This window comes from Rissa tridactyla, chromosome 6 (assembly GCF_028500815.1).
Source record: "Rissa tridactyla isolate bRisTri1 chromosome 6, bRisTri1.patW.cur.20221130, whole genome shotgun sequence".
In the NCBI taxonomy this organism is placed as follows: Eukaryota; Metazoa; Chordata; class Aves; order Charadriiformes; family Laridae; genus Rissa; species Rissa tridactyla.
This window is the reverse complement of record NC_071471.1, coordinates 24515401-24540004: the sequence shown is the minus strand read 5'-3', so window position 1 is coordinate 24540004 and position 24604 is coordinate 24515401. Positions and strand designations below refer to the sequence as shown.

Here is a 24604-nt window from a genome sequence, read left to right as displayed (position 1 = left end):
TGAAATTACTCTCTACTTACAGAAAGATACATGGAATCAACATGAAATAAACTGCTCTTTTTACTTGCTGCAGGATTTATAGTTTTAATCACAGTTTTTAGTATGTAAGGTTTTAATTGTCTCTATAAATGGATGTGTACACATACACACTATTGTGGTTTCAACCATTACACAGTATGCAAAACTACAAAAAAGGTATAAAAGTTTATCTTAGAGAAGAGGGGTATTTAGAGATGGCTCTCTAAAATACCTGTTAAATGAGCTGAACACTAGCTTTAATTTTTCTTGATATACAGACACATAAACACACATGGACAGATACATATATAGACACATCTATCATATGCTGTGCCTAACTTACCTTCTCATCAGCTGCCATACCAAAGCCAAAGTCAGAGTTGGATTACCCTCATTTAGATCGTGTCCAGCAATACCAACCAGTGAGAATTTGGCTTTTGTCTTCCCGAGTTCTACTGCATAATTGCAATTCTCAATCTAAAAATAAATGTTGTGTGCAAATAATAACACCTTAGTATTTCTATAATACGGACTTACAGTCTATGTGTTTTGAATTACTTTGGCTTACTGTTACCTATGGTGAGATTTGGAGCTAGAGAAAGATTTCTAGCCTTTCTACACTGTGATTAAAATAACACAGTTTTTACTATAAGTGAAAGCATGCAAGATTCCAATGACAATCTTTTTTCACACTTGAGAAAACCAAGGTCACTTCCACGACAGTCAACGAATTAATATATACTTACATCAAAACTGAATTTGGAAAAATATTGAAGTGTGTTAAACAGACAGTATTTTTTTTCCTCTACATTTCTGTTTTCATAATGATCACAAAACTAACTGAAAGCTTGGACTCTGCAAGTCTTGCACAAATTCTCCAGGCAGCACATAAATTTGCTCTGTGAGGAAACACCTCACAATATAAGAGCATCAAGCAACGATAGCTGTGTCAGGCCTAAAACTTTTACTTGTATACCCTAACTAGACCCTAAATTAAATATTGCCAAAAGATGTCCACATCTAGAAACTAGAGTAATATATACTGTAACTACTATTTATTCCTTGGGATAATACCTGGAAGATTTTTATATTTTTTTTTCCCCAGGACTGTCTCAGTAGCATGCAAATCTAGACAACCCAGATTACTACAAACAGCAGGAAGGGAGACAGTGAAACGGACAGTATGACGGAGTATCTACCCACCTTTTTCATATTACCACCAAGTAATGGATAAGGAGGTTTGTTGACATGGTTCCAGTCAACTGGCACACGAGTCATATCATACAGTTGGAAGATTATTAAAGCATCAGAGAGGTCACTAAACCAGAGTAGAACAGTGTTTTTTAGTACAAGAGCTCATGTTCACAATGAAAATGTTAAGTACTTGAGACTTCTTGAAGTGCAATTAAGTTGCTGAAAAATTCCAGTCACAAATAAAAATTTGTGTCATTCTGTGAAGAAACTGGCCTATATCATATTGCTTGATTTCTGTGATTATTTACATTAAATTGTATATTTAATTTCATTATTTTAACAAATCTTGGTGAATTAAGCACAGTCACTGGTTTTCCCAACTTTTAATTAAATAATTGTTTTCACAGGGTAGGCACGGATAAAACGCCTAGCTAAAGAGTTTTCATTTATTGATCTAGTTTTAATTTCCTCAGAACTTTCCAAGATATTAAACATTCATGCTTTATCTGCACATACAGATGTATTTTGCTAGAGAATAATCTAAACCACTGTACTTATCTTGTGAAAAAAAGGGTATTAGGAAAAGTATTATTTTCCCATTATACATTGCATTCCTGATAATTCCCTAATTCCCTTCAGCTGCTTGCTAAATGAAATTCTCCCTGTTAAGCTATCTACAGATAGTATCACTTTACAGAGGTCAGAAAACAGAAATAAATGAAACCTAACTGCAAGTATACACAGAAGCAGATGTTCCCAATTGCTCCCTATATCCCATCTTTTATTGATAGGATTTGAATCAACTGCTGGCACGATTTGAAAATGATCAGAAGCACCTAAAAAGGCCATCATTTTGAGGGAATACCACACTGCATAGATGCTTACAGTCTACTCAGCAGGCATCTATCCTCTCTTACAGTTTAGAATTACATTACTGTTTTAATAGGTTTGTGGTCATTTCATCTGCCATGAGAGAAAGTAAAAATCATGCATTATATAACACAATTATCTCAACCTTTCAAAAAACATAATTCAAAGTACAAGTAAGTGAGAGAAGCCCATCAAAACCTGTTAGATTTTGTAGTATCTCTAGATCATAAGTAGAATTCTGGACTCAGATACTGCTTAATGAGGTTCTACAGACCAGTTTTGAAGTTCCTATCACATTGTGTGGAAACCTGGAAATCACTGTTCTAGTAGAAATACAACTTCCCTTTCTTCTTCCCATCTTTCTTCCCCTGTTGTTCAAGGGAAATCAAATTATTGTTTAAAAAAAAAAAAAAAAAAGCCTTACCTGTATAAGTGATTAACATATGGGCTTACACCCAGTGAATTCATCCAGTTTCTGAAAGTTCTTTCTTCCTTACTTTCTCCTACAGTGACAAATATAATTCTATATGAATTATTGGAGAAAAGACTTTAATAAGCAACGTTTAAATGACTCTCATACACCTGTTCCCGCCCCCCCCTCCCCCCCCCCCAAAATATGAGTTCTTCCTTCCCCAACAGTAGTCCCTACTGGCCAATAAGTGGAAGGAATTCTATCAGAATCCCTCAGTTCTGGGGACAAGGTCAGAGGCACTACAAGGAGTACGATTAGACTACATTTTTCTGCGTAAATACAATTTGGTAAAAATACAGAAACAGACAGTTTGTCGGTTATATTTTAGATAATTAATATATCACGGAGAAAAGAGTGATGATTAGTAGTAATTTCCTAAAACCAAGATTAGTGGAAATTGCATTCAACAGTATCTTTAACTGTGTTTGAAATGGCATATTTTTATTAAAAGTTAGCACTAACACAATTATTGCAACTGCATCAAACTCCAGAAACAACAGCTCCACTTCTCTCCACACAGGAGTTCCCACTATTCATTTGTGAAGGTCCTCCCCAAAGCACTAGACCTCACTTTTTTAGTGTTTAAAACTGGAGACTTAGCAAGGCAGTACTGTATTGATTAAATTTGCGAAGCTATTTATATACTGCCAAAGGGACCAGTTATTCTTGCGGTTTTAACTAGCAACTCTGATTATGAGAAATACAGAAAATTCAGTAGGAAAAAAACCCCAAAACACAGCCATTCACTTTCCTGACTTAGATTGTTTTTATCTGTTGTAATCCTGAGTTCCTAAACTAACCTTCTTTCCCTATAAAGTTACAGTTTGCAGTAATACATTAATTTTCTACATACAACATTTCCTAAATTTTAGCAATGTATCTGTGTCCAATTGCATGCAAATGAGTGCTGCATAAGCTGTTTTCTCTTATATCAAAGAAAAGCATTTAAGAAAATATTTAGCCTGAATATGTGAGCTTGGAATAACCTCATCACTTTGTTCCCCTAGGCTGATAATTCACCGTTAGGAAAACGGAAAGGACATTGAGGAGGGAGAAAACATCCCCAAACAATGAAAGAACAGACTTCTCAGTCCTCAAACACGTAAAAATCTGAGTAAGAGCTTTCTTTGCTTTTTTCGTTTGTTCCTCAGAGGATAATGGTACTGAGTTTGTCTAGTGAGGCTTATGTAGTATGAAAACCACCTCATTTAGTACTGCAGTTCTATATTGACTACAGGACAACGAATGTTTTTCCAAACTGAAGCTACTCTATAAACATGTATTTATCACTACAATAGAAAGAAAACCTCCGTAATATTATTTTTCCACGAAACAGACTTATGTCATAACATCAATTTTTAGATAGAGGTTACAATTTTAATCTAGGTCTCTTCCCTTTTTCCAAAAAAAGCTCTGGACTTCAAACTATATTTATATAAAAATTAAGAAATTTCAGCTATAATTGACATTCTCCAACAGAATAAATTTTATTTTAAAAGTTCCAGCCATCTTACCAGTTACTTTCATTTCCAATTATTATGAAATAGATTATATTCATCCTACTGATATATTTTCTTTCTAAATTATGAGGTCTTTCATATGCAATTTAAACTAGTATTTGTTTCGAATATTTACTTGTAAAAATTACCAAAGTCACTAATGAATACATGCTGAAACAAAGAAAAATAATACCCTGCAAGGTCTTCAGGCAGTCAGCTTTGTTTCACATACTTCTTACCACAACAAAATTTAAAAGACAATACAAAACAAAGTCATTAAAAACATCCCTATATTTCCACAAAAAAAAAGATACAATAAAAATAATTTAAGTTTATAAAGAGTCGCTTAAGAGGTTATAATATTTTGAAGCAAGTCCCTTTTGCTTTTTTCTTCTTTGAAGTTTTTAGGCTTACTGAGCTTTGAGTTGGTTTGCGATACCCAAAATACTGACTGCAAAGTGCTTTTAGGCACACTTGCCCATTGCAAAGACAGAAACAAGATTATTTAATGAACTCTTACTAGACAAAGCGTAGTTAAAAAAACAGATACTCAGCAACTGCACTCAGACTGAGAATTTTAAAACGCATGCTTAATACTGTCGAAAGAATCCAAAGTAGTCAAGCGAGAGCATGCAAGTTGGGCAGAACCCTTTCGGATACTGGGAATCCAGGAATTAAACCCAGCATACTACATTTAATATGCCACTCTCAACAATCCCTTTATCATGCAACACAAGCGTTCATAAGTTTTCCAGATGGCTGAGAACTGACCAATTTTTTTCTCTCTATTCTTTTATTCAAAGTATACCTTGTGATCCTATCAGGTGCATATCTTCTGCTGAGTGGTGCAGCAGATAGCCAAAATCATTGGAAAACTGCAGAAAGGGGGCAGAGCTACACAAAAGAGAGAGGAGCAAATTTGGTAGTATCCTTTATATTTATTGCCATCTCTTTCTTTGAGATCATTATACTATGGAACTGAGTGGGGAGTAGCCATAGGGATGGGGCCAAGAACCTAAAGGGGCTCCAAATACCTATGAGCTCAAGATGCAGTTTGCACCCTATGTTCCACTGGCCTCAGTGGGAGTAGTTAACCCTCTCCTGGTAACTGCCTTGAAAGGCTGCCAGCAGACTAAGCACCAGCAGCAGAGGACATCTACACTGGAGGAAACATGGGTGGACAGAAGTCCTTCCTCTTCTTCCCTGCAAGAACTCAGCTTTCTGTGTGACGTAGACTCCAAACTCTGCTGCCTTCCCCACAAGCGAGAGGTTCCTCAGAGCAACAGCAACACCCAGTTAAAGGTCATGCATTGACTGAGGTCAGGACTCCCGCCCTCCATCTCCACATAATATCAAACGTTCATTTTGCTATGTGGGTACCTGAGGGATGTGCTCTCTGCATACAAGCGCACATCACCAGACTTTTCAAGCATTGTCAGAGCAGATGTCAATTTATGCACAGTGTGTGTTGTCTTAAACGAAAAAGAACAGCCACATCATACTCGTTGAGTGGAAGAGTCACTGAAAAGATGGAATTTATGCAGGAAAATGGGAGACTTTCAGAAAGCTGTACTCACCCACACATGCCTAGAGCTTTACATCTTGGGTCATGGAAGGCCCCTACTGGTTAAACCCACAGAAGGATCTATATGGCATTTGACTTATTGCAAGTCCTGCACCCATTTTACATGCATCATGTTAGACCTGTGGGGGTTTTCTTCTTCTGTTTTACTTATGATGGCATATTAAAGCAATAGAAAAATACAAGAACAATGCAAAAATCAACCAGAAAAGGACAGAGATGATTAAAACACTAGAAAAAAAAAAGAAGAAAAATTGCAGAATAAACACTTTTATGAGTACAGAAAAGTACTAAATACAGTACCTACATTAGGAGGGGTCAAATCTGGATTTCATGAAGCAAAATAGGAAAGCATTATAAATTATGAGTCAGATTTCAACAGACAATCCATGATGAAACTATAAAGAAATTAATGTCTTATATTTTATATCACTACCTTGAGAAAACACCAGTAAACCCACAGGATTTTATGGAAAAATAAAACAAATTAACAGAAAAACTTATTAACGACATCATCTTTTGGCTGAAATAACTATTTTGATGGTTTAGATCTACATTACACCACAGAAGTTATTATTTGGGGGGCTAATGCCTTTGAACAGATAACACCGGCATGATTATCCATCTCTAAAATACATATATTATAAACAGCGTGTTAAATTTGGCCAGTATTTATCATTACAAAATCTAGCATTTGGGTGATTGTAACTTTTTACAAACTGACTTTGATCTCTTCGAAATGTTTTAGGGAAGTTCAGAATGTAGTTCAGCTGTTTTTGCCATGCCAATGAAAATTCTTCTAAATTTGACCAAGTTTTCAGTATTTCGAATCACACCTGCAACTTTACGTTCAGAACAGAGTAGCTGAACTGAACATAGTCCACCTCCACACAGCTCCTGTATACATTTCCAAGAGCGTACATTTCTAACAAAATTGCAGCTGAGGAAGAGCAGGCCTTTCCTTCAATCATTTATCCTGGATAGCAGGGACTGCAGTGACTAGGGATATCACAGCTGAAAAGGGAATACTAGCTCCTGTGCTCTGATACCTCTACCGCAGGGGACACCCAGCTGAAACTAGAAGAGCAGGAAGCCTGGGACAGGAGTGGTCTGCGGGATACAAGATTTGTGACATAGGGATGCAGCAGAGCAGACAAATTATGAAAAAAAAGAGGAGCAAAGGAAGATGGACTCACCTAGATGGAAAGGAAACCTGATAGGAACAGTAAGAGGAAGGCAGGAGTAGGCAGTGCAGAGGAATGTGTGAACATTGCTGATGATTCTCCCGAGTGTGGCACCCCTGATTCTCACCATTCCTTTGAGATCAGTGAACAACTGTGAAATACACTGGCAGGAGCCGTTTCATTATCCTAGATTAGCCGGTCCACAGGAAAGGTAACAGCCAAAGATTGCTACCCATTATGCCTCCATCTTTAGCATTAGGGATTGGAATGGTACAGTTGAAGTCCAAACTTGCTGATATGCTAGGATCTCTATAGGTTGCTGATGCAATAGATTAATATAGATTGCTGATACATAAGCTTCCCCCCCCCTCAATGTTTCCTACTTTAAAAGGCAACAAACTAATCCACACACACACACATATACATAAACACAATATGTGAAAAGTACTTTAAGGGACTATTACAGTTGCATAGTATAGCACTGCAAATTAGGGAAAGCTAGAATTTATGCATCAGCTAAGATACCAATAGTATGGAAAGAAGCACAGAAAACTAGAAAGGGAGCAGAAGGACAGTTTTTGCTTCTGCAAATGAATGATAGATGGTTATTCAGGAATAGCCTTTGGTCAGGCTAACACAAGTGAATAATATTGACAGTAACGGGGACTTCTACTGCAGGCTTATATGGAAAGCTACTGAGAAAGCTCTTAACACAGGCACCATCACACAGGGATCCTATATCACAACCTAGAAGGAATACTTAAACAGAAATCACGAATATTCTTATCTCCTATATGCTTAGCAAGTTGAGTACCTTCTAATAAATTGAGATCGTAAGATGAATTGTCAGGCTTGTTTAGGGCTGGATATGTATTAAAGAGATTTGCAACAAAAGCCAAATTGAGTTTAGGGTTGCCTGCAACCACATCAGCTGGAGTTACAAACTGTCTGCAGCCCAATTTATCTGCCTGTTGGAGCATGTATTCAGCCCTCCTCAAGTCATTTTTATCCTAAAAGAAAAAAAAATAAATTAATTTGTAATGAATACTAGCATGTTTTCATTCTTTACTGAATCTTCAGTTTGGCAAATCTTTAAACGACCCACGCCAGTGTCTCCCTCATGCCCCCAGTGCCTGAGCTACCTCTTACAGACTGTAACAATTACCCTCTCCCCACCTTCCTTACACTTTCTTTTAGTCCTTTGCTTCTGTGGCTGCCTGCACAGCATTCCTCACAAATCACAGCAACAGCAGTAGCAACCAGAGGTGTAGTGATTATATTTCCATTTCCAGACTGTTGATTCCTGCACTGCATATTCTGCTGGATATGCAATAGATTCACCATCACTGCTTTAAAAGGATATTCTTAACCCTAGTAATTACAGATGATGCCCCAAATCCTCCATAAGACTCTGAATGCTCCAGAATGTGACAATCCACTACCTTGCTTTCCTTTTAATATTTTTGCCTCTGAATCATCTTAAGTTGGTAACCTATGTGTTATTTTGTTTGTTCATCCTTATTATTAATCTACATAGAATAAATCAGTCTTCAAAACCTCGTAGCATATACTTTTTGCCTTTAATCTTCACAAAACTAAGAGTAACTATTTATAGGGAAATGAGTTAGTAATTTAATTACTATCAGAATTCAATAACAGTCAGTAATTCAGCATTGGTACACTCAACCAGAAACTTGCTCTAGAACAAGAAGTTGTTATATGTTATTAATATTGTGGTTTATAACCCACTACAGAACATGATCATATGAACTGTAGGAAATTACAGGCAAAAAAAAAATTACTATCCTTTCCTCACTCCCCAAAAATACCCCAAAACAAAAGCAAACAAACAAAACAGAGCCCTCCTCATGAAGGAGTTTGAGAGGACTAAGGCTTGCATGCAAACATAGTATTGCACACGGGTTTTCATTATCATAATGAATAACAAGACTCTACTTAAGATTCTGATTAATAGATGGATATCTGTTTTTTAGGCAGGCAGTCCAGTTTTGGATCAAATACATTCTTCAGAATAATCCTTCCAACAAGCATTATCTAGCAGCTTAGAAAAAAGTGTTTTCACATCTACCTAGGCTGGGTTTAGACCCTCTATCCTTTTACAACTTAAAGCTTGATGGTTGCCACAGTTTCCTTTTCTGCTGGTTATTGGAAGGGCTTGCGTGTTATTTCTGAATACTATTTGGTTTGAGAAAGGATCACAAGGTTTGTGAAGTCTACACTTTCTCCTTGTCTGAATTCCAGAAGAGCAGAACTGAAGCAGGATGTTGTAATATTCATGTTGGAGGACCCAACTGAAAATAAAAAACAGTTAGACACTACTCCAAGTAAAACATAGCTCCAAATTTTAGACTGTAGGATGCGTTATCCTGTTTCAGCAGCACTCTGGAACTTTACTCAAGTTTTTACCCATTTAAGCTTTTGTGACATTGAGGAATCTGACTGAGTTTTTGTATGTGTTACAAAACAAAAGGGTATTCTGGGACAGCCTTGTAACCAGGATGTTGGATACATACACAGAGGTCTTGGATAATTCCAGTCTAATTTTATGTTTCTGGATACTTACATGAAATCCTGAAAAGTCAATTTTAATAGGCAATTCATCAGGGTCATCTCCTTTGGGTGCAATCTGATTTAACAGATGGTAGTATGCTCTTGAATCCTAAAACAAGCAGTGCAATAATTTTTTAAAAAATGAGCAAGTATATAGCCTTTCGTAGCCATTTACTGCTCTTACAGTCCAATTCAAAAGCCACACAAGTAAAAAATATGGCAACCTAATTTCAGAGAATATAGATGAGGTCATACAGCCGTTTTACTATGGTATTTACATAGAACTTACTTAGCCAGATAAGAGAGAAAATGAATGTTTGCTAATTATTCCAGACAATGTTAGTTAAATTTATTCTGCTGGATGAACTCGACATCTTTAATTAAGATATTTAAGGCAAATTTATATAGGTTACCCACAAAAACAAAAAAACAAACCCCAAAGTCCAATATGGATCTTATTCATTCACTATCCTTTTCAAATAGACTTTTATAAAAAAATTCTCTTTCTTAATCAATGAGGTAATTGGAATTAAAAATGGAGAGCAAAGTGGCTTTTTTAGGATGAATCTATAGTGACAAAAGAAATTATGTTTATCTGTTTTTTTTCCCCATGAAGAAACTAGGAAAATAAAACAAAAACCTGATAGTTTTAGAAGTATTTAATACTTTTCTTAAACAGCATGTAATATTTTTATCATAGTAGCAGTGTTCATGTAAAACCTTTGTTGAGGTTTGCTTTAATAATAGCCTTCTTGTTGGCATTTCAAAATATACAACTAGCAACTGATGACATGTTTTTCTTCATTGAAAAGAGGTCTTATCAGCATAGAGAATCTTCCTCCTTGGCTTTTAGTTTTTAAAAGTTGGGTTTTTCTCTCTTTAACCGCAGTTACTACAGTACTCATGCAGAATGACTGAGGAGAGAAGAATTATGCAGGTCTGCCATATGCCCCAAGGAACCAGTATGGCTTTCAGTCCCATTGTGTCAGTAAATTGTCACACCAGCAAAGCACAGGGACTGAGGAGGGCTGCTCTCTCCTTAGATCAGGAACCAGTAGCTATTCCAGACAGCCCTCTTCTTTCCTCAAGAGGTTTCCTACTCGTGTAGAATGCTAGGTGTGAAGGGCAATCATCACTAGCAAACATGCACTGGCAGGAGATCTAAAGCCATACACTTCTTCCTTAAAACAACAAAAGAAATAAAAGATGGGTTTCTGCGGATCCAGGAAGGATGGACAGGAAAAAGGTAACTGATACGGTAGTGTGCATTGTCCTGTGTAACTCAAATAACAACCTTAGAACATTAGAACTTCCTTGAATATGAGCTTGTCGGAAATATTTGTTTTACACTGATGTGATAATGCATGATACGAGCCACTGAACAGGATATGAGAGATCAAAACGATGCTCTTTCAAGTACTGAAAAATGCAAGATGAACCTATAGCCAGAAAAAGCATATGGCTACTATTTTTCTAAATGCTTCTGATTTGGCTCATTTGTTTCTACGCATAGCGTGTTTAAATACCATTATGTTCTATTATCAGAGCGATAACTACATACCTTAATGTCTTGGCTGAAGTTACTGATTTTCTGCCACCCTGCATTGGCCAGATGGTAGTTCACCCAGCGCAGCAAGAGCTCTTCTGGGGAAAGCTTCATTAACTGATCTAGTTCTTCCCCTTCATTTAGCAAGGCGATAAGAGCTAAAAGCAAGTTTGAAAGAAAGATGAAATCATTGCTTTTGCGATCTCAGTTAATTAAAAATTGTGGACATTGCTATACCTGGCATTACTCTTACCTTCGTTTCTGGAGATCTCAATATCAGCAAAAAGACCAACTTTAATGATCTGCCACAAGAGTCCTAATACCAAGTGTGGTTTTCCTTCTTGCAAGTCTTGTGATCCAATATTGACAACTGTACAGCCAATAGCAGATGCTGAGTTCAGAGCCAGGTTTAGGTTTTCCTATTTGGAATATCATTATTGAACAAATTTATGCGATCATAATTCTTAGTAAATTTATTCATATTAAATTTTATAAGTTTCAGAAGTTAGAGGAAATAATGCATTAGTTCAATGGCTCCCAGGGGAAAAATGGCACTCTGCACACAGTTTTTTGTGAACCACCATGTATCTTACCAAAATTTAATGGAAAACGTTATTCACAGAGTTTAATATGGACCCACCAAAAAATCATGGACCACCTTCAGCAGCTTGGATCGCCGAGGAATACCCTAATCAAAGTATTTTTTGTAACTTGAATCACATACACAAATTAAACAGTATTGCTCAAAATATCAGGGGCTTGATCCTGTGGAAAAACATGCTCATATGGAATTCTGCCCTGTGCAGGAGGCTACTAACATCACTGTAATCCCATTTGGATCTTATACATTTATTCAAGCAATTGTTAAATGTAATTGAACAGATAGCATAAGAAAATCATGGCAATTCAACATCCTGACACTCAAAGTAGAGCTAATGATTGTCACAGATGAAATATTCCAAGAAAAAATACCTGGCAGCTCTTGCAAATATTACTCTTTATTTTTTTGTGTCATATTTTAACTATCTACAGAGACAACACATGTATTATCATCTTTGCTGATTCATCTTCTTTAAATAAGTAGGTATTACAAAACCCACTTGGAGGATTTAGAATATGGTATGTTTTAACTTTTCATATTTTAATGTAACAGCTGACATTAAAAATCTGCCAATTAACTGATGTTTCTATTCAGGATTGTTTTTTTTCTTCTCATTAGGCTGGTAACTTATGGATCTACTTTTCTCTTCCAGACTTGTTTTCTTATACCCAAACTGAGGTCTTAAAAACTGTTTCTCTCAAATATTTTCATGACTTCACACACAATTAAAAATAGAGCTTGCCATCTTCTGTCCAAGCCACTTTCCACTATTGAAAATGCATCATCCTACTATATAGTATACAGCTATGCAGATACTTTCTGCATTGCTAAAATACGGCCCGACCATCCACTCAGAAGTCTTAGTAAAGCAAAATAAGAATAGTGAAGAGGGAAAGAACTAAGGAAAGCATGAAAAACGCAAGTATTCCTGTATATCATCTAAGAAACAGGAGAATTCTGCAGAGTTTATTAGAAAATAGAATTTCATGCTTTGACATTTTTTAATACATAGCACCTTTTTTTGTTTTCTTTGCACTCCACCAGGAGAACTGTCATTAAAACAAAGCTATAGAAAAATATTTTACTTTTTCATTTGTGGCAAGTTCCTAACTGTGCAATACTTACAGAAATAGTGAAAGGAGTGAGTTTCTTCTTATTAATAGCCCTTTCATCAATTGTATCTGGTTGTGAAAAGTTGATCATTTTGCTAAGGAAGAAAAGTCAGAGTTGACTCAAACTTTCATTTCTCAGAAAATGCATTATTTGATTATAAACTCCTAACACTTTAAATTAGCTGTAAATATTTCTGACAAGATTAAAAAAAACAAACCACCTCATCCTCTAAACTCCTCTCCCTGTTAAATAATTGCACATTCATTGAGAAACCTCCAGATAATACATAGTTGTATATGTACAACAGGGTTTTATATTTAAGTAACAGGGAATGCCTGTACTGTGGAAAAAAAAGTTCTTGAGAAGATTAAAACTGTAAACTAAAGACAGTTAAATAGTTTCTAGTGAAAGTCTTTGCAATATAGCCAATATATTTCTGCACTGCATTTCTACAGTATCTTGCATCTACAAGGATCTCAAAGCCTAATTCACATCAATACTAATAAGCTAATCACTTGTTACCATGGTGTGTGAATATGTACTATTAGTCTACTTTAACTAACTAAAGTCAAGGGACCTACTATATGCTCTCTGTTTTGCCATAAATTTAATTCTGATTTCTGTTCCTTCCATCCTATGATGTAGTAACTTTTAAAAATACTTGAAATAGCAAAGATTTCTGATTATTTTCAGATGATGAATATATGAACGGTGTAATTATCTCCTTTATAAACAGTCTGCACATATCTCATGTGTGTAATTATGGATCTGAAGTGGAAACCCACTTTATAATATATGTAGAGTCACTCAGAGTCACATAAAAAATTTGCTAAACATAACATTTTATGGGCAAACAGATTTTTTTTCCATCCTACATATTGGTTGAAATATTTAAGAGTGGAGTCCTATTGTTAAAGCCTATGAAGTTTTCCAGTTCACTGTGATCAGCATTTAACCTTTGAGATTAATTTCTTTTCTTTCTCGCAGCCCTGGACTTACCAAAGAAGAATGCCATCTGCAAGGGATTTAAAAAGACTGGCATCTGATGGGTTCATAGGTAGGAGGTGCTTACAGTCTGGGTCATCTTGTAGAGCTTTATTTATCCAATTAACAAAAGCAACTTTTTCTTCCTCTGAAAAGAAAAACAGCATTAAAATAATCTATTATCATTTTAACGAACACATACTACTAAACATCAGACTTGGGTCAAAGAGGTTCATCTGCAACAAAAACCCTTAGTTTCACAGGGGCCAGTTATGAAAAGAATCAGACCCGTGGGATAGCACACAAAAAGTGAAAAGTACAGATTGATCTTTCTCCTATGGCACCCTCTAAACATCTGGTGATTTTCTGAAGGACAACAAAAAAATCATTGCAAGATAATGGGTCATCATGGCTGACTTCAGTTTCTCAGCAACTACAATGAAAAGAGGGAAATTAGTGGTCTGAAATATGCAACATCTCAATCTATGCACCCTTGGTTTAAAACGTACCATTTCATTCTGCCTTCTACAAGGACTTCAGAGACTGGAAGTATTTGTGAGACTATCATCTGGATTACTGTGCTATATTTAGCTTTGAGAAACTTAAAGAGTTTAGTATCTCAATTTTAAATTTTCTTTCATATTTAGTGTAGAATTTAATACTATGTATCTAAGACAGCTTATTGGGACAACAGTCCATCAAGTATCAATATCCAAATTCACAGACCGTACAGGTGGTATTCACCTTCACTTACCTCAAGAAGCATACAAGACACCTGACTCATTACATTTCTTTCATTGTCAGTGGGAAGAAACGTGAAATTTTAGTGCACGCTTCATCTTGTCATAAACAAGATGGCCAGGTCAGATGGATTACAGTCTATGGGGTCAGTTTCTCTCCACCAAAAATGAAAGGGAGTCTAAACAATTAGCTCTGATGGTGTCCCCCCTGCAGGCATCCTTTGAGATGGAATATATCCCCTGCTTTGGGGATACAGCAAGTGCAGCTGGTGCTATAAGGGTAATACCCAGAGAGAGGGTATCACCAGCTTTAGCTAACTGAAGTGAATCTTCCTCATATATAGAATCTTAACACACTTCTGGAACCACAGCAAATCCCAGACTTGAGTCATTCAAAAAAGCTGCAATACTGCTTATTGAAATATGATCCTACAAGGTAGTTAACATTCTGACCAAGAGCTGCAATGCAATTAGGCACAATTACCAACTTAAATGACACGCAGCAGGGAGAGGGAGAAAGAAACAGAGATCAAATATTAAAAGCAACTTCTCAAGTATGAGATGGCAATGCAAAAATTAGAGGGGACTGAACAATTCTGTAATGGCACAGAGACAGCTGAGGTGGACATTCCATCCAAAAACGATATGTGGATTTTTTTTTTTCATTTTAGTTAACACTGGAAATGAAAATGAGGATTCATTTTTATCTGAATATAGGAATAAGAGTAGATTAGCACGTAATGAAGCCAAAACCTTGACTAGCATTACTAGAAGTATGCCAAAGGGACCATTAGTTCCCCCCCGCCCCCCCATGCTGTCAGTGCTTGCTTTCATTTTTTGCTCTGGCAAAGATGCCTAACTTGCCTCTGAGTGCAGCATTAAACCAACAACCAAACAGCCTGCATTTTAATAAACTACCACCCACACTTACCTTGTGTGGTAAGTGTACGTACACAAACAATTTGTGTATGTAGTACAAGCATCTCAACATGCTTTCTCTATGTTAATTTGCTTTCAACAGCAGCTTTTTCCAGTAGTTTATTTTCTATGCCTTTAGTGCAAATTTATAGCGTCTTCCTCCAGGCAAAATTTGCTTGTATTTAATTATTTCTTACCTGAATAAGAGTGTTGTGTCCCCTCACTAGATATTGCTGATGTTCCTCCAATTGCTGTAATACCTTGCTTTTTGTTTATTGATTTTCGGAAAGATTTGCTAACATCTTTGCTTTTCAATTCCTGAATTATCTGGAATAAGAAAAATAGAGAGCATTATGTGATTGAGCGTACCTTCAAATAACTAAGTGACAATTCATGTAACTACCCCAGAGTCAATAATTAACCTGACTGCCAGCCTTGGACATTTACATTGACTCCTGTTCTGCAAAAAAATTTACTGTATGGGTAAAACTATTTTAAATCCCTTCATGAAACTTGCATACTGGATATCTAATATATTATTTCTCAGCAAGTACCTCAAGTGCTACCTTTATTAAGCCATGCTATCTAAAAAAGCAGATGCACAACAATCCAATTTTTCCACAGATATTTCAGTAAACAACTAAAGATACACACATTTTCAATAACTATAGCAGATTTCTTGCTCTTACCTTCATCGTATACTTTACAGTAAAATGTCACAACGTGACAGCTACACGTGCCCTTAAGCAAGCTGACACCATTTTCCACCTGCCTGCAATGTAAGCCACATTGGATATACCGGTATGTCCTAAATTTGCCCAAATACTGTAGGGGTCTCAAAACTGACAATATAGTATAAGTAACAGATACAGTTCAATACCTTGATGCAAATATTTGCATCTCACCTATGAACCACTGCAAATTAGAATATTGGAAAGAAAGACCAATAACTAGTTCAACAGGCAACCTGCTCCAGTTAGCAGCAGTACTAAGCTATAACTTACTGTAAGCAGTACTAAGCAGAAACTAAGCATCCCCAAACGCATACAACACACCAACAACCTGAAAAGTTTTTGCTTCTCTTAAATAAACTAGTCAGTGATCCATCTTGAAAAACAGTATAAGTCTTTCAAATTTCTTCATTAAAAGTGAAAAAATGTACCCCACTCCCAGTAAAAAAAAAAAAAAAAAAAAAAAAAAGGCCTTTAGTACAGAGATGAAGCACAGTAGTGCAGGCATTAGTTTATCACTAAGAGAATTCAGAGGCTGGTATCTACTCTTTTGACAGGGCAAGGGCTGACCCAACAGTTCCTAAAATATGTAATCCATGCCCTCATCTTTGAGAAAATAGAAAGTAGGACTGATTGAAAATATTGTGCTCTCACATGCTGCCCAAATGAGATCTAAATTAAATGGGAGAGTGAAACTGGAAAATAATTATATAGCATATTGTAGATTGTCACAGAAAACTTTCCCATTCTCAAAATATTAGTTATTTGTATCAAAGCAGTACTTAGTTGTAAGACTTAGCTTAGTTTTCTGTCATAGTTCTCAACAGATATCAGACAGTAGAGAAACATCCAAAGGGAATGTCTTACAGAGACAAACTCTTCAAAGTTGATTCTCCCGTCCTTGTTGCTGTCTGTCACTGCAATGATTTTTTCTACAATCTCCCGGACTTTGTAACCAGGCAAGGGCAGACTTGCTTCTTTAAACAGGTCTTGAAGCTCATAATCACTGACATACCCGCTGTTATCAATATCTGTAAAATGAAAGCAACAAGGTTTTTTTATGCTTATGTAAAGAACCAAGTATAGTAAGCGTTGAGAATAAATAAAGTATGAGAAATACAATTCTAGGAGACAAGTATTTCTTCTGACATAGATAAGTAAGCATGAAGCAACACTTGTGGATTAGACACACAACTGGATAGAAGTTGCGCCATCTTGTTATGTTTTTTCTCAGGAACTCTCTTATAACCTCAAAGCATAGCTATAACAAGATGGCAAATTTAAAAAAAGCTTAAAACTTGCAATTTACAAGACTCCCAACAAAATTCTCTATAAGCCTTCAAGTGAAAGGGAGATCAGTTATTATATTCCTATTGTTGATATTATACCATTTGCAATCAGTGAACTCAAATCTGATGCAAGCTGTTATTAGAAGAGCACAGTTACACAAGAAAAACTACTTACACAGGAACTCTACCTGACTCTGCATTTTGTTTCTTATCCTAGTATCTGACAGACATTTTCTGTTCTTCAAAATTTTTGATGTGGTTAGGCTTACCTGTGAAGAACAAATCTGGGATGATCTACATCTGTTTATTGAAGGTGACCTTCCTTAATCTATTAACTAGCTTTTTTGGGAGCTATTTGTACTGCTACCTTCACTTACACGTAGCTCCCAAGACCACGTCAGGAACATCCATGTACAGCAATGTATTAGAATGATTTTTTTTCCATACGAGGTATGGTATAGCTCCACAATTGTGGAAAGAAATGAATGGCTGTGTCACATAAAAATAAATTAAGACAAATTCAGTATAATTTGTGTTACTCATGATGAATAATGCAGCAGCACAGTAGAAATTATAAAAATACCCTTTGTACTTCCACCTTAGGCCAACCTATGTGCAGAGAGCGGTCATGAATTCTTGTCTTAGTATAGAAAAGCACCATTTTACAAATCTATGGTATATTTTTATCCAATGTCATACATAAATGAATAAAACACATTAACCGTTCCTAATTTTTTTATATCTATGCATATTTCCCTATATATGTATACACATATCTATACAAGCAGAATTTGGGAATGTGCATTAAAATAGCCTTACCTGTAGCGCAATGTCTATGCAATGGGAAGAAGTACTTTTAAAAGCAGAAAAATCTATAGTCCATATACAGTATAGATGAAGCTCAATCAAACACAAGAAATCATATCCAGCATAACTAGTGCTGGATACAATGCCCATCATTTTATGTATTTAATGCTAATATTTTCCATGTTTGACAACAACTTTCAGTCTCTTTCATGATCATACTAAAGCTCTTGAAAAATACAAATTAATAGTATTTTCCCAATTCTACACAGTCAGTCAGAAACAGAAGCAAGATGATGTGGCCACTTTTCTGACTTGTCAAGGTGCTCCCACTTTTGTATTTTTCATTTACTAGTTAAAAGACTTCTCTCCATATTGTCCCTAGTATCAGAACTCGGCCAGTAATACCAGAGTGGATGAATACACATCACATTATAGAACAGCAAGCAGAGAAACATGCTTTCATCTCTACACATAATTAATTGCTATACAGTAATTTCCCTGTAATCCATATACACTATGTAGCTTCTATACAGCTTCAGATTTTCACTGCTGACAAAAGGCTAAAAACATCTGTTTAAAAAAACATATGTATCTGTGTTTTTGATACTACCAACAATTCACAAATCACTATACAGACAAACTTCATGTCCGTGTATGTATTAATCCATCCACTGTCTGGTTTGCAGGCATTTAACAACCCACGCAATAACAGGGGTGGTCTAAAAAGCAGAGGACATGCTCACAAGTTCACTCAGATTACCAGCTATTTTATTTCTCGAGGTTCATCTTTCACTGAGGGTAAGTTTCCATGATGACAAGCAGAGAGTTAAATACATGCCTTTTCTCTCAGTTTACCAACACAGCTGCAAGCAATTTATCCATAAAGACACTGAAAATGTAAAAATGAATAAGAAAAAGCTAAATGATGCTTAATTTTTATGTTTTACAGAAAGCACAATATAGTAAGGAAGAAAATGTTTTTCAGTGAGCAGGAGCCACACAGACGATTCTCCGAGCAGAAATGTGGAAACATGCAGAAGGGAAAGGGAGAAAAAGAAGGAATGCAGACGGTGAAAACTAAACAACTAGAAACACTGTCAGACACCACCAGTGAGTTATCTACCCATCCTAACACCTCCCAGTTACATGTACACAGGACTCTTTTCTTTGGTCTGTTTTTCCAGCTCCCGCAGGCTGTAGACTTCTTGAGCTACAGACTATATCAAGACTACTGTTTAATAACAACTCATGAATTATCTTCCATGGATGAACCTTATTCCTTTAGCATTTCCACTCTTTTTTGGTCTCAACAACATACCAAAGTCAATGGGTTTATGGTTTTACCATTTATCATGAAGATTAGTTACTTCTTTTTATTCTAAGCTTTCTGTCTCTCTACAGGGCATCACGTGATACCTGTATTGACAGAAACTGAATAATTCTCTCTCCCTTTACCTTTTCCATACTACTCGTGGTCTTACAGATTTCTAACATACAGCTATCCAATACTCTTTACAAAGCTGGAGACTCCTAATATTTAAGACTTTTTACCTAAAGTGACCCTGTTCCCCCAGTTACACTTTCCACCCTCAGAAGTGCTGCAAACAAGAAATGAAGCAAATGTGAACTTTAACATTCACAACAGTATTGTATTATAATCTGGAAATAGGGGTTAGTTGCTATATAATTTCTCGCTCTTTCTGTTTATTCTCTGATTAATCTGCAAACATCCTGTCAAGCATACAAAATTGTAGTTATTTATTAACATCTGCTAGCTACAAAAGCAAGTCCAAAAAAATCTCCAAGTTTAGCTCTACTTAAAACATAAAATCCACTCTAATAAACAAAAAGAGAAATTCACCAAACATGCAAGTAAAGCAAACCCAAAGTGTCAGTAATCTAACATGAAAATATATTTAACAATAGAAGTTCAATTAATTTTGTTTTCATATTTAAGGAGTTAAAAAAACCTGAATATTGAGGCCTACCATGCTGCATATACAATGGCACAAATAATGCAACTGCCCAGCAAGAAAATGTATCTATTTTCATTGATGAAGTTGAAAGAAATTAATAAACGCACATAGTTTCAATGAAAATAAAGGGGTTCATATAAACATTCTTATTTTCTTAGATATTACTGGCAACATAGAAGGAACATGGCCCTATCACAACAAAGTGATCCATAAAGACTTCTTCCACAAATCCTACGTGGCTTTGCAATGTTAATGGCATCCTATTATTTTCTTATTTAAAACATACCTATTTTACTGAATGCTTCTCTTAGTTCTTCAAGCTCTTCACGAGAGATAGTAGTTATGTTGTTTTCCATCTTTGGACAGCAAGAAGTGTTGTCCTCAATTGCTTACACCTAATAAACAGGAAACATATAAGGCTTTAATTCCAAGCACATACAAGTTACTGATCTTTTCAGTATCAGGTACAGGACCTGTATGACATTTCCAGGCTTGGCATGCTTAAAACATTACAAAGAACACTTTAACGTACATCAAACACCCAGCAATTCTTTTCATTGTAACAGTGACTGAGAATTCACAATAGCAGCACCTGTTTTCATACACCTGATGTTTTCATTTGCATAGAATAAGCACTGACCAACAATCTAGCTCCATTGCGTGAGTGCTTTTCCAACATTAAAATCATCGGCTTAAAATTAAAATTTTCCAACATTAAAATCATCATTTCAATGAACAGTTTAAAAAAAATTTCTAAGTGCAATGCAGTATCGTTGCCAATTGGTGGTTAGTGCTAGGATCTAGTCCCGCAAAGGACTGACCACACCAACACTTGCACAGTGGTAAACCTCACTGGGACACTCTCAAGCACTTATCTACAGTCAGTGGGTGAACACCGATGAGCCTTTCCACAGCTGCTGCAGGAGTCATAAAATCATAGAATTGCCTAGTTTGGAAGAGACCTTTCAGATCAACTAGTCCAACCATCAACGTAACAAAAACCATCACTAATCTAAACTATATCTCTAAGCACCATGTCTACCTGTCTCTTAAATATCTCCAGGGATGGTGCCTCAACCACTTCCCTGGGCAGCCTGTTCCGATGCTTAATAACCCTTTTCAGTGTAAAAAATTTTTCCTAATATCCAGTCTAAACCTCCCCTGGCACAACTTGAGGCCATTTCCTTTTGTCCTATCGCCTGTTACTTGGGAGAAGAGACCAACCCCCATCTCTCTACAACCTCCTGACAAGCCTGTTGTCTCGTGACACTGTCAAAGAGTCAAATAAAGGCTTTTACTGGCCACAAAGATGGCAGTCTCAGTGTGAATCTACCTACTCTACCCAACTCCATAAAAAAGCAACACAAAACAGCGGGCATCTTCGCAAGGGCTGATAAACCCCTGTGCCATATCCTCGCCCATTTCCTCTTATTGAAGCTTTACTATGACAGGATGATTCAGGCCCTTGTTAGTAGGTGCAAGTTTGTCAAGAAGCTTCATGCAATTGTCTCAATACACAAGCTTATAATAGCATTTGCCATTTTCCACTGCACACGTGCCATTGGTACACACAAGGTAAGCATGTGGCAACACCCACCTGCCTGTGCCAAGTCTGAGCAGCACTTGGCTGTAGAGAGCACAATGTGCTACAGGTGGTGCTGTGCCTACCAGAAAGTACAAATTTTGTCTTTGCTTTTACTTTATAAACCAGAAGTGACAGAAATCCACCTTACATTAGTATTTTCAAAGTTGTCCTATACTTTGTGTATGTTTTCCCTTCTTGTTTAGTTGCTTCTGGTTTAGTGTTTTCGCTTCAGAGCAAGAAAAATATTCCTGTATTAAGAATAGGTTATTATTTGCTTATAATAATTATATTCAGATCTGCTTTATGCAGCTGCTTCTCCCCAAAAACCCATGCATATCAACAGAACTGTACTATTACCCACTGGACAAGACACTGGAAGGGGAAACTGAACTCCCGAATTCAACAACTGGTTTTACCATGGACCTGCTGGACGCCCTTGGGCAAGACTGTACCTTTGGATGTCCTGATTAATTCTGTTACAAAACTTCCCAGTGCAGGGACTGCCCCGTAACTAGGTGTTTGTACAATGCCTGCGACAACAGGATCCTTCACAGGTCTGTGTAAGATTGTAATAACGGAATCAGAATTTGGTTAATAATAAAGGAGATCGGTAATGTTTAATCTGAATTTCTGTTAGAAAATAATTTCTTCCCCTTTCTGGCTGCATCAGTTTTCTTTGAATCCTTCACAATCTGAAAACAAGAGAAAATACAAGTGAAGCAATCACACAGGTCACCAGTACATGAGAGAAGAGGCAACAGGGCATACCAGCAGCTGCCGTCTGCTGGGGGATTGTGCCAAGGAGAGTCAGACAAATTTCCTGGAGCTTTGCTAAGGAATGCCCAAGGAATGAACGCATACAGTACTGTTGATGTGGACTGCACATACCCTACTGTGAAAACAGCTGTAATATAAAATAAATTGGCTGTGGTCAGCCACAAACTGGTGTAGCACTGCCTCACTACATTAATCAATGAAGCGTCTCCTGATTTCAAAGTTATAAGTGGTGACATCACTGATGGAGATTATTAAACCAAGAAAGGTATCGCACTTCTGTATTATATTGACAACACAGCCCAACATACTCTCCAACTGGGTAGAACATTGGTTTATTACAAATCGGCTCTCCCTCCCTACCTATGAAACAAGAAGCACAGCACGAGCTGTTGGTTTTGCATGGCCTTCACAGGTTGCCCCCCTTTGCTTGGAGAATGAAGAGCACAGGGTCAGCCTTTCTTTCTTGTGTAGCTACCTCCAGTTACACACTGCCATCCAATGCCTAAGGCTGTCAACGTCCTAATGTCCTCCTATTTACACGGGATCTTTCAGAGAAAAAGGAGACATGATACAAATTGACCAAAAAAAAAAAGCCAAAAAAGAAAAAAAATCTGGATTAAAGATTGACTTGCAAATATTAAATTGTTAAGAAACATAGTTATTCAACATATTTGGATAGTATGTTGGAAGGAATGTTGCTGGATGGAGATTTCAGGTAGCCAGAAATTAGACCTTGATCAGGATAATTTTAATTGATAATTTTACTCAAACCTACCAATGCAAACCTATGTATTCTGGCATTCCTCTTCAGATTATTTTGCCTTTTGTTGAACCCAGAATGATATCCTTTTCATCGTTTATATTCATATTCTATATAAATAAGAGTTACTAAATGAAAGCCTCAGATTTTTAGAGGTCATCTTAACTGTAACCATATGCATGTTTAGATTGGTAGGCATTTTTCAACAGGATGATTTTTATTCCCTCAACAGCATTTTCTCTTTCTTACACAGCAGTGTAAGTGTAGATAAATAAATGCTTGTGCTGCTCTCTCAAAGTGCAAAAGTAAAAATATTTATTTGGGCCCTAGCTGCAGCACATTTACACTGCTGTGTAAGAAAAAGAAAAATCAAGTTACGTGCACAATGTAACTGATTCTCATCTCAGCAAATGTTTCTGCTTCTTTAAATGCAGTAGTTTGCTATATAAAGTTTCCATAGTAATTTAGCTTTCTTCCATAATTCTATATAAAAAGAGTTCTTAAACAACAGTGTGTTACTTTAATGAGATCCTGTCTACTTTACTTGAGTTAGTATTTTCTCTGTCTTCACTGGGACTGTTCCTGTGGGTCACATAGGATATGGCTTTGAGTGTGGGTGGCAAGTTAAGTATTTTTCCTTCATGTCACTCAATCTTATTTAAGTACTAGATTTAAAATCCTACTCATCCATTTTGCTAAGCTTACTAGCAGCATGTGCCAGTCTTCATACTCAAAAGAAAAACAGTTAAAATATATCTTTAGGAAAAAATTACCTTACACACAGATATTTCTGAAAGTGCAAGTACCTTGATTGGAAACCTGATGTGGCAATTAGTAATAAAGAAATAACGAACTATGGAAAAACTGGGGAAAAAAACCCCACATTTAAATCCAAATTACCCAAGAAATTTAAAGGACTGCGAGGTTGCAAAAAGACAGAAGACAGTCCTCTGAAATACAGAAAGAGTATGTCAAAGTGTAAGTGGAATATTTAGCTACACAGGTGCAAAAGACAACCCCACTTCTGTCATACTGTAATGTTTTTAACTGTTTACCATTACCATGAGTCAGATTTTATCAAAAACAATTTCTGCAAAGTTGCACTGCAATTAGTTTCACTCCTCCCCTTTTATGATTCATAATCTACATTTTCCAACATATTCTATTTCTGGAAGTCAAAGGTTGCTATTTTCTAAGATGTTGATTATTTCAGGAACACAGTAGAAACATCTATTCTTGAATGCAGCAGATAAATAAAGTAATACCTCTGGTCTAAAGAGACAGTCTTAAATACCCTATTATATAATTACAGGGTAAATTAGCTAGTCAATTAAATGGCAGAAGTGCTGTAATCATGGTTCTGGCATTCAGGAGAGATCAAGTTTGA

The 24604-nt window shown here is 36.4% G+C and overlaps 1 protein-coding gene across 3 annotated transcripts in view; it reads right to left on the bottom strand.

Annotated features, from left to right (window-relative positions):
* PLS1 (plastin 1) overlaps nt 1-24604 on the bottom strand; it is a 47508-nt gene that overhangs the window by 5122 nt on the left and 17782 nt on the right. For all 3 annotated transcript variants that reach the window (XM_054205750.1, XM_054205751.1, XM_054205753.1), the window contains exons 2-13: nt 20382-20490; nt 16891-17054; nt 15490-15619; nt 13650-13782; nt 12663-12744; nt 11190-11355; nt 10952-11094; nt 9404-9499; nt 7634-7829; nt 2507-2585; nt 1222-1336; nt 362-495 (exon numbers count right to left, since the gene is read on the bottom strand). In XM_054205750.1, the coding sequence (XP_054061725.1) occupies nt 362-495; nt 1222-1336; nt 2507-2585; nt 7634-7829; nt 9404-9499; nt 10952-11094; nt 11190-11355; nt 12663-12744; nt 13650-13782; nt 15490-15619; nt 16891-17054; nt 20382-20451 (1508 nt within the window). In that variant the 5' untranslated portion in view covers nt 20452-20490. The remainder of the gene's footprint in view (nt 1-361; nt 496-1221; nt 1337-2506; nt 2586-7633; nt 7830-9403; nt 9500-10951; nt 11095-11189; nt 11356-12662; nt 12745-13649; nt 13783-15489; nt 15620-16890; nt 17055-20381; nt 20491-24604) is intronic.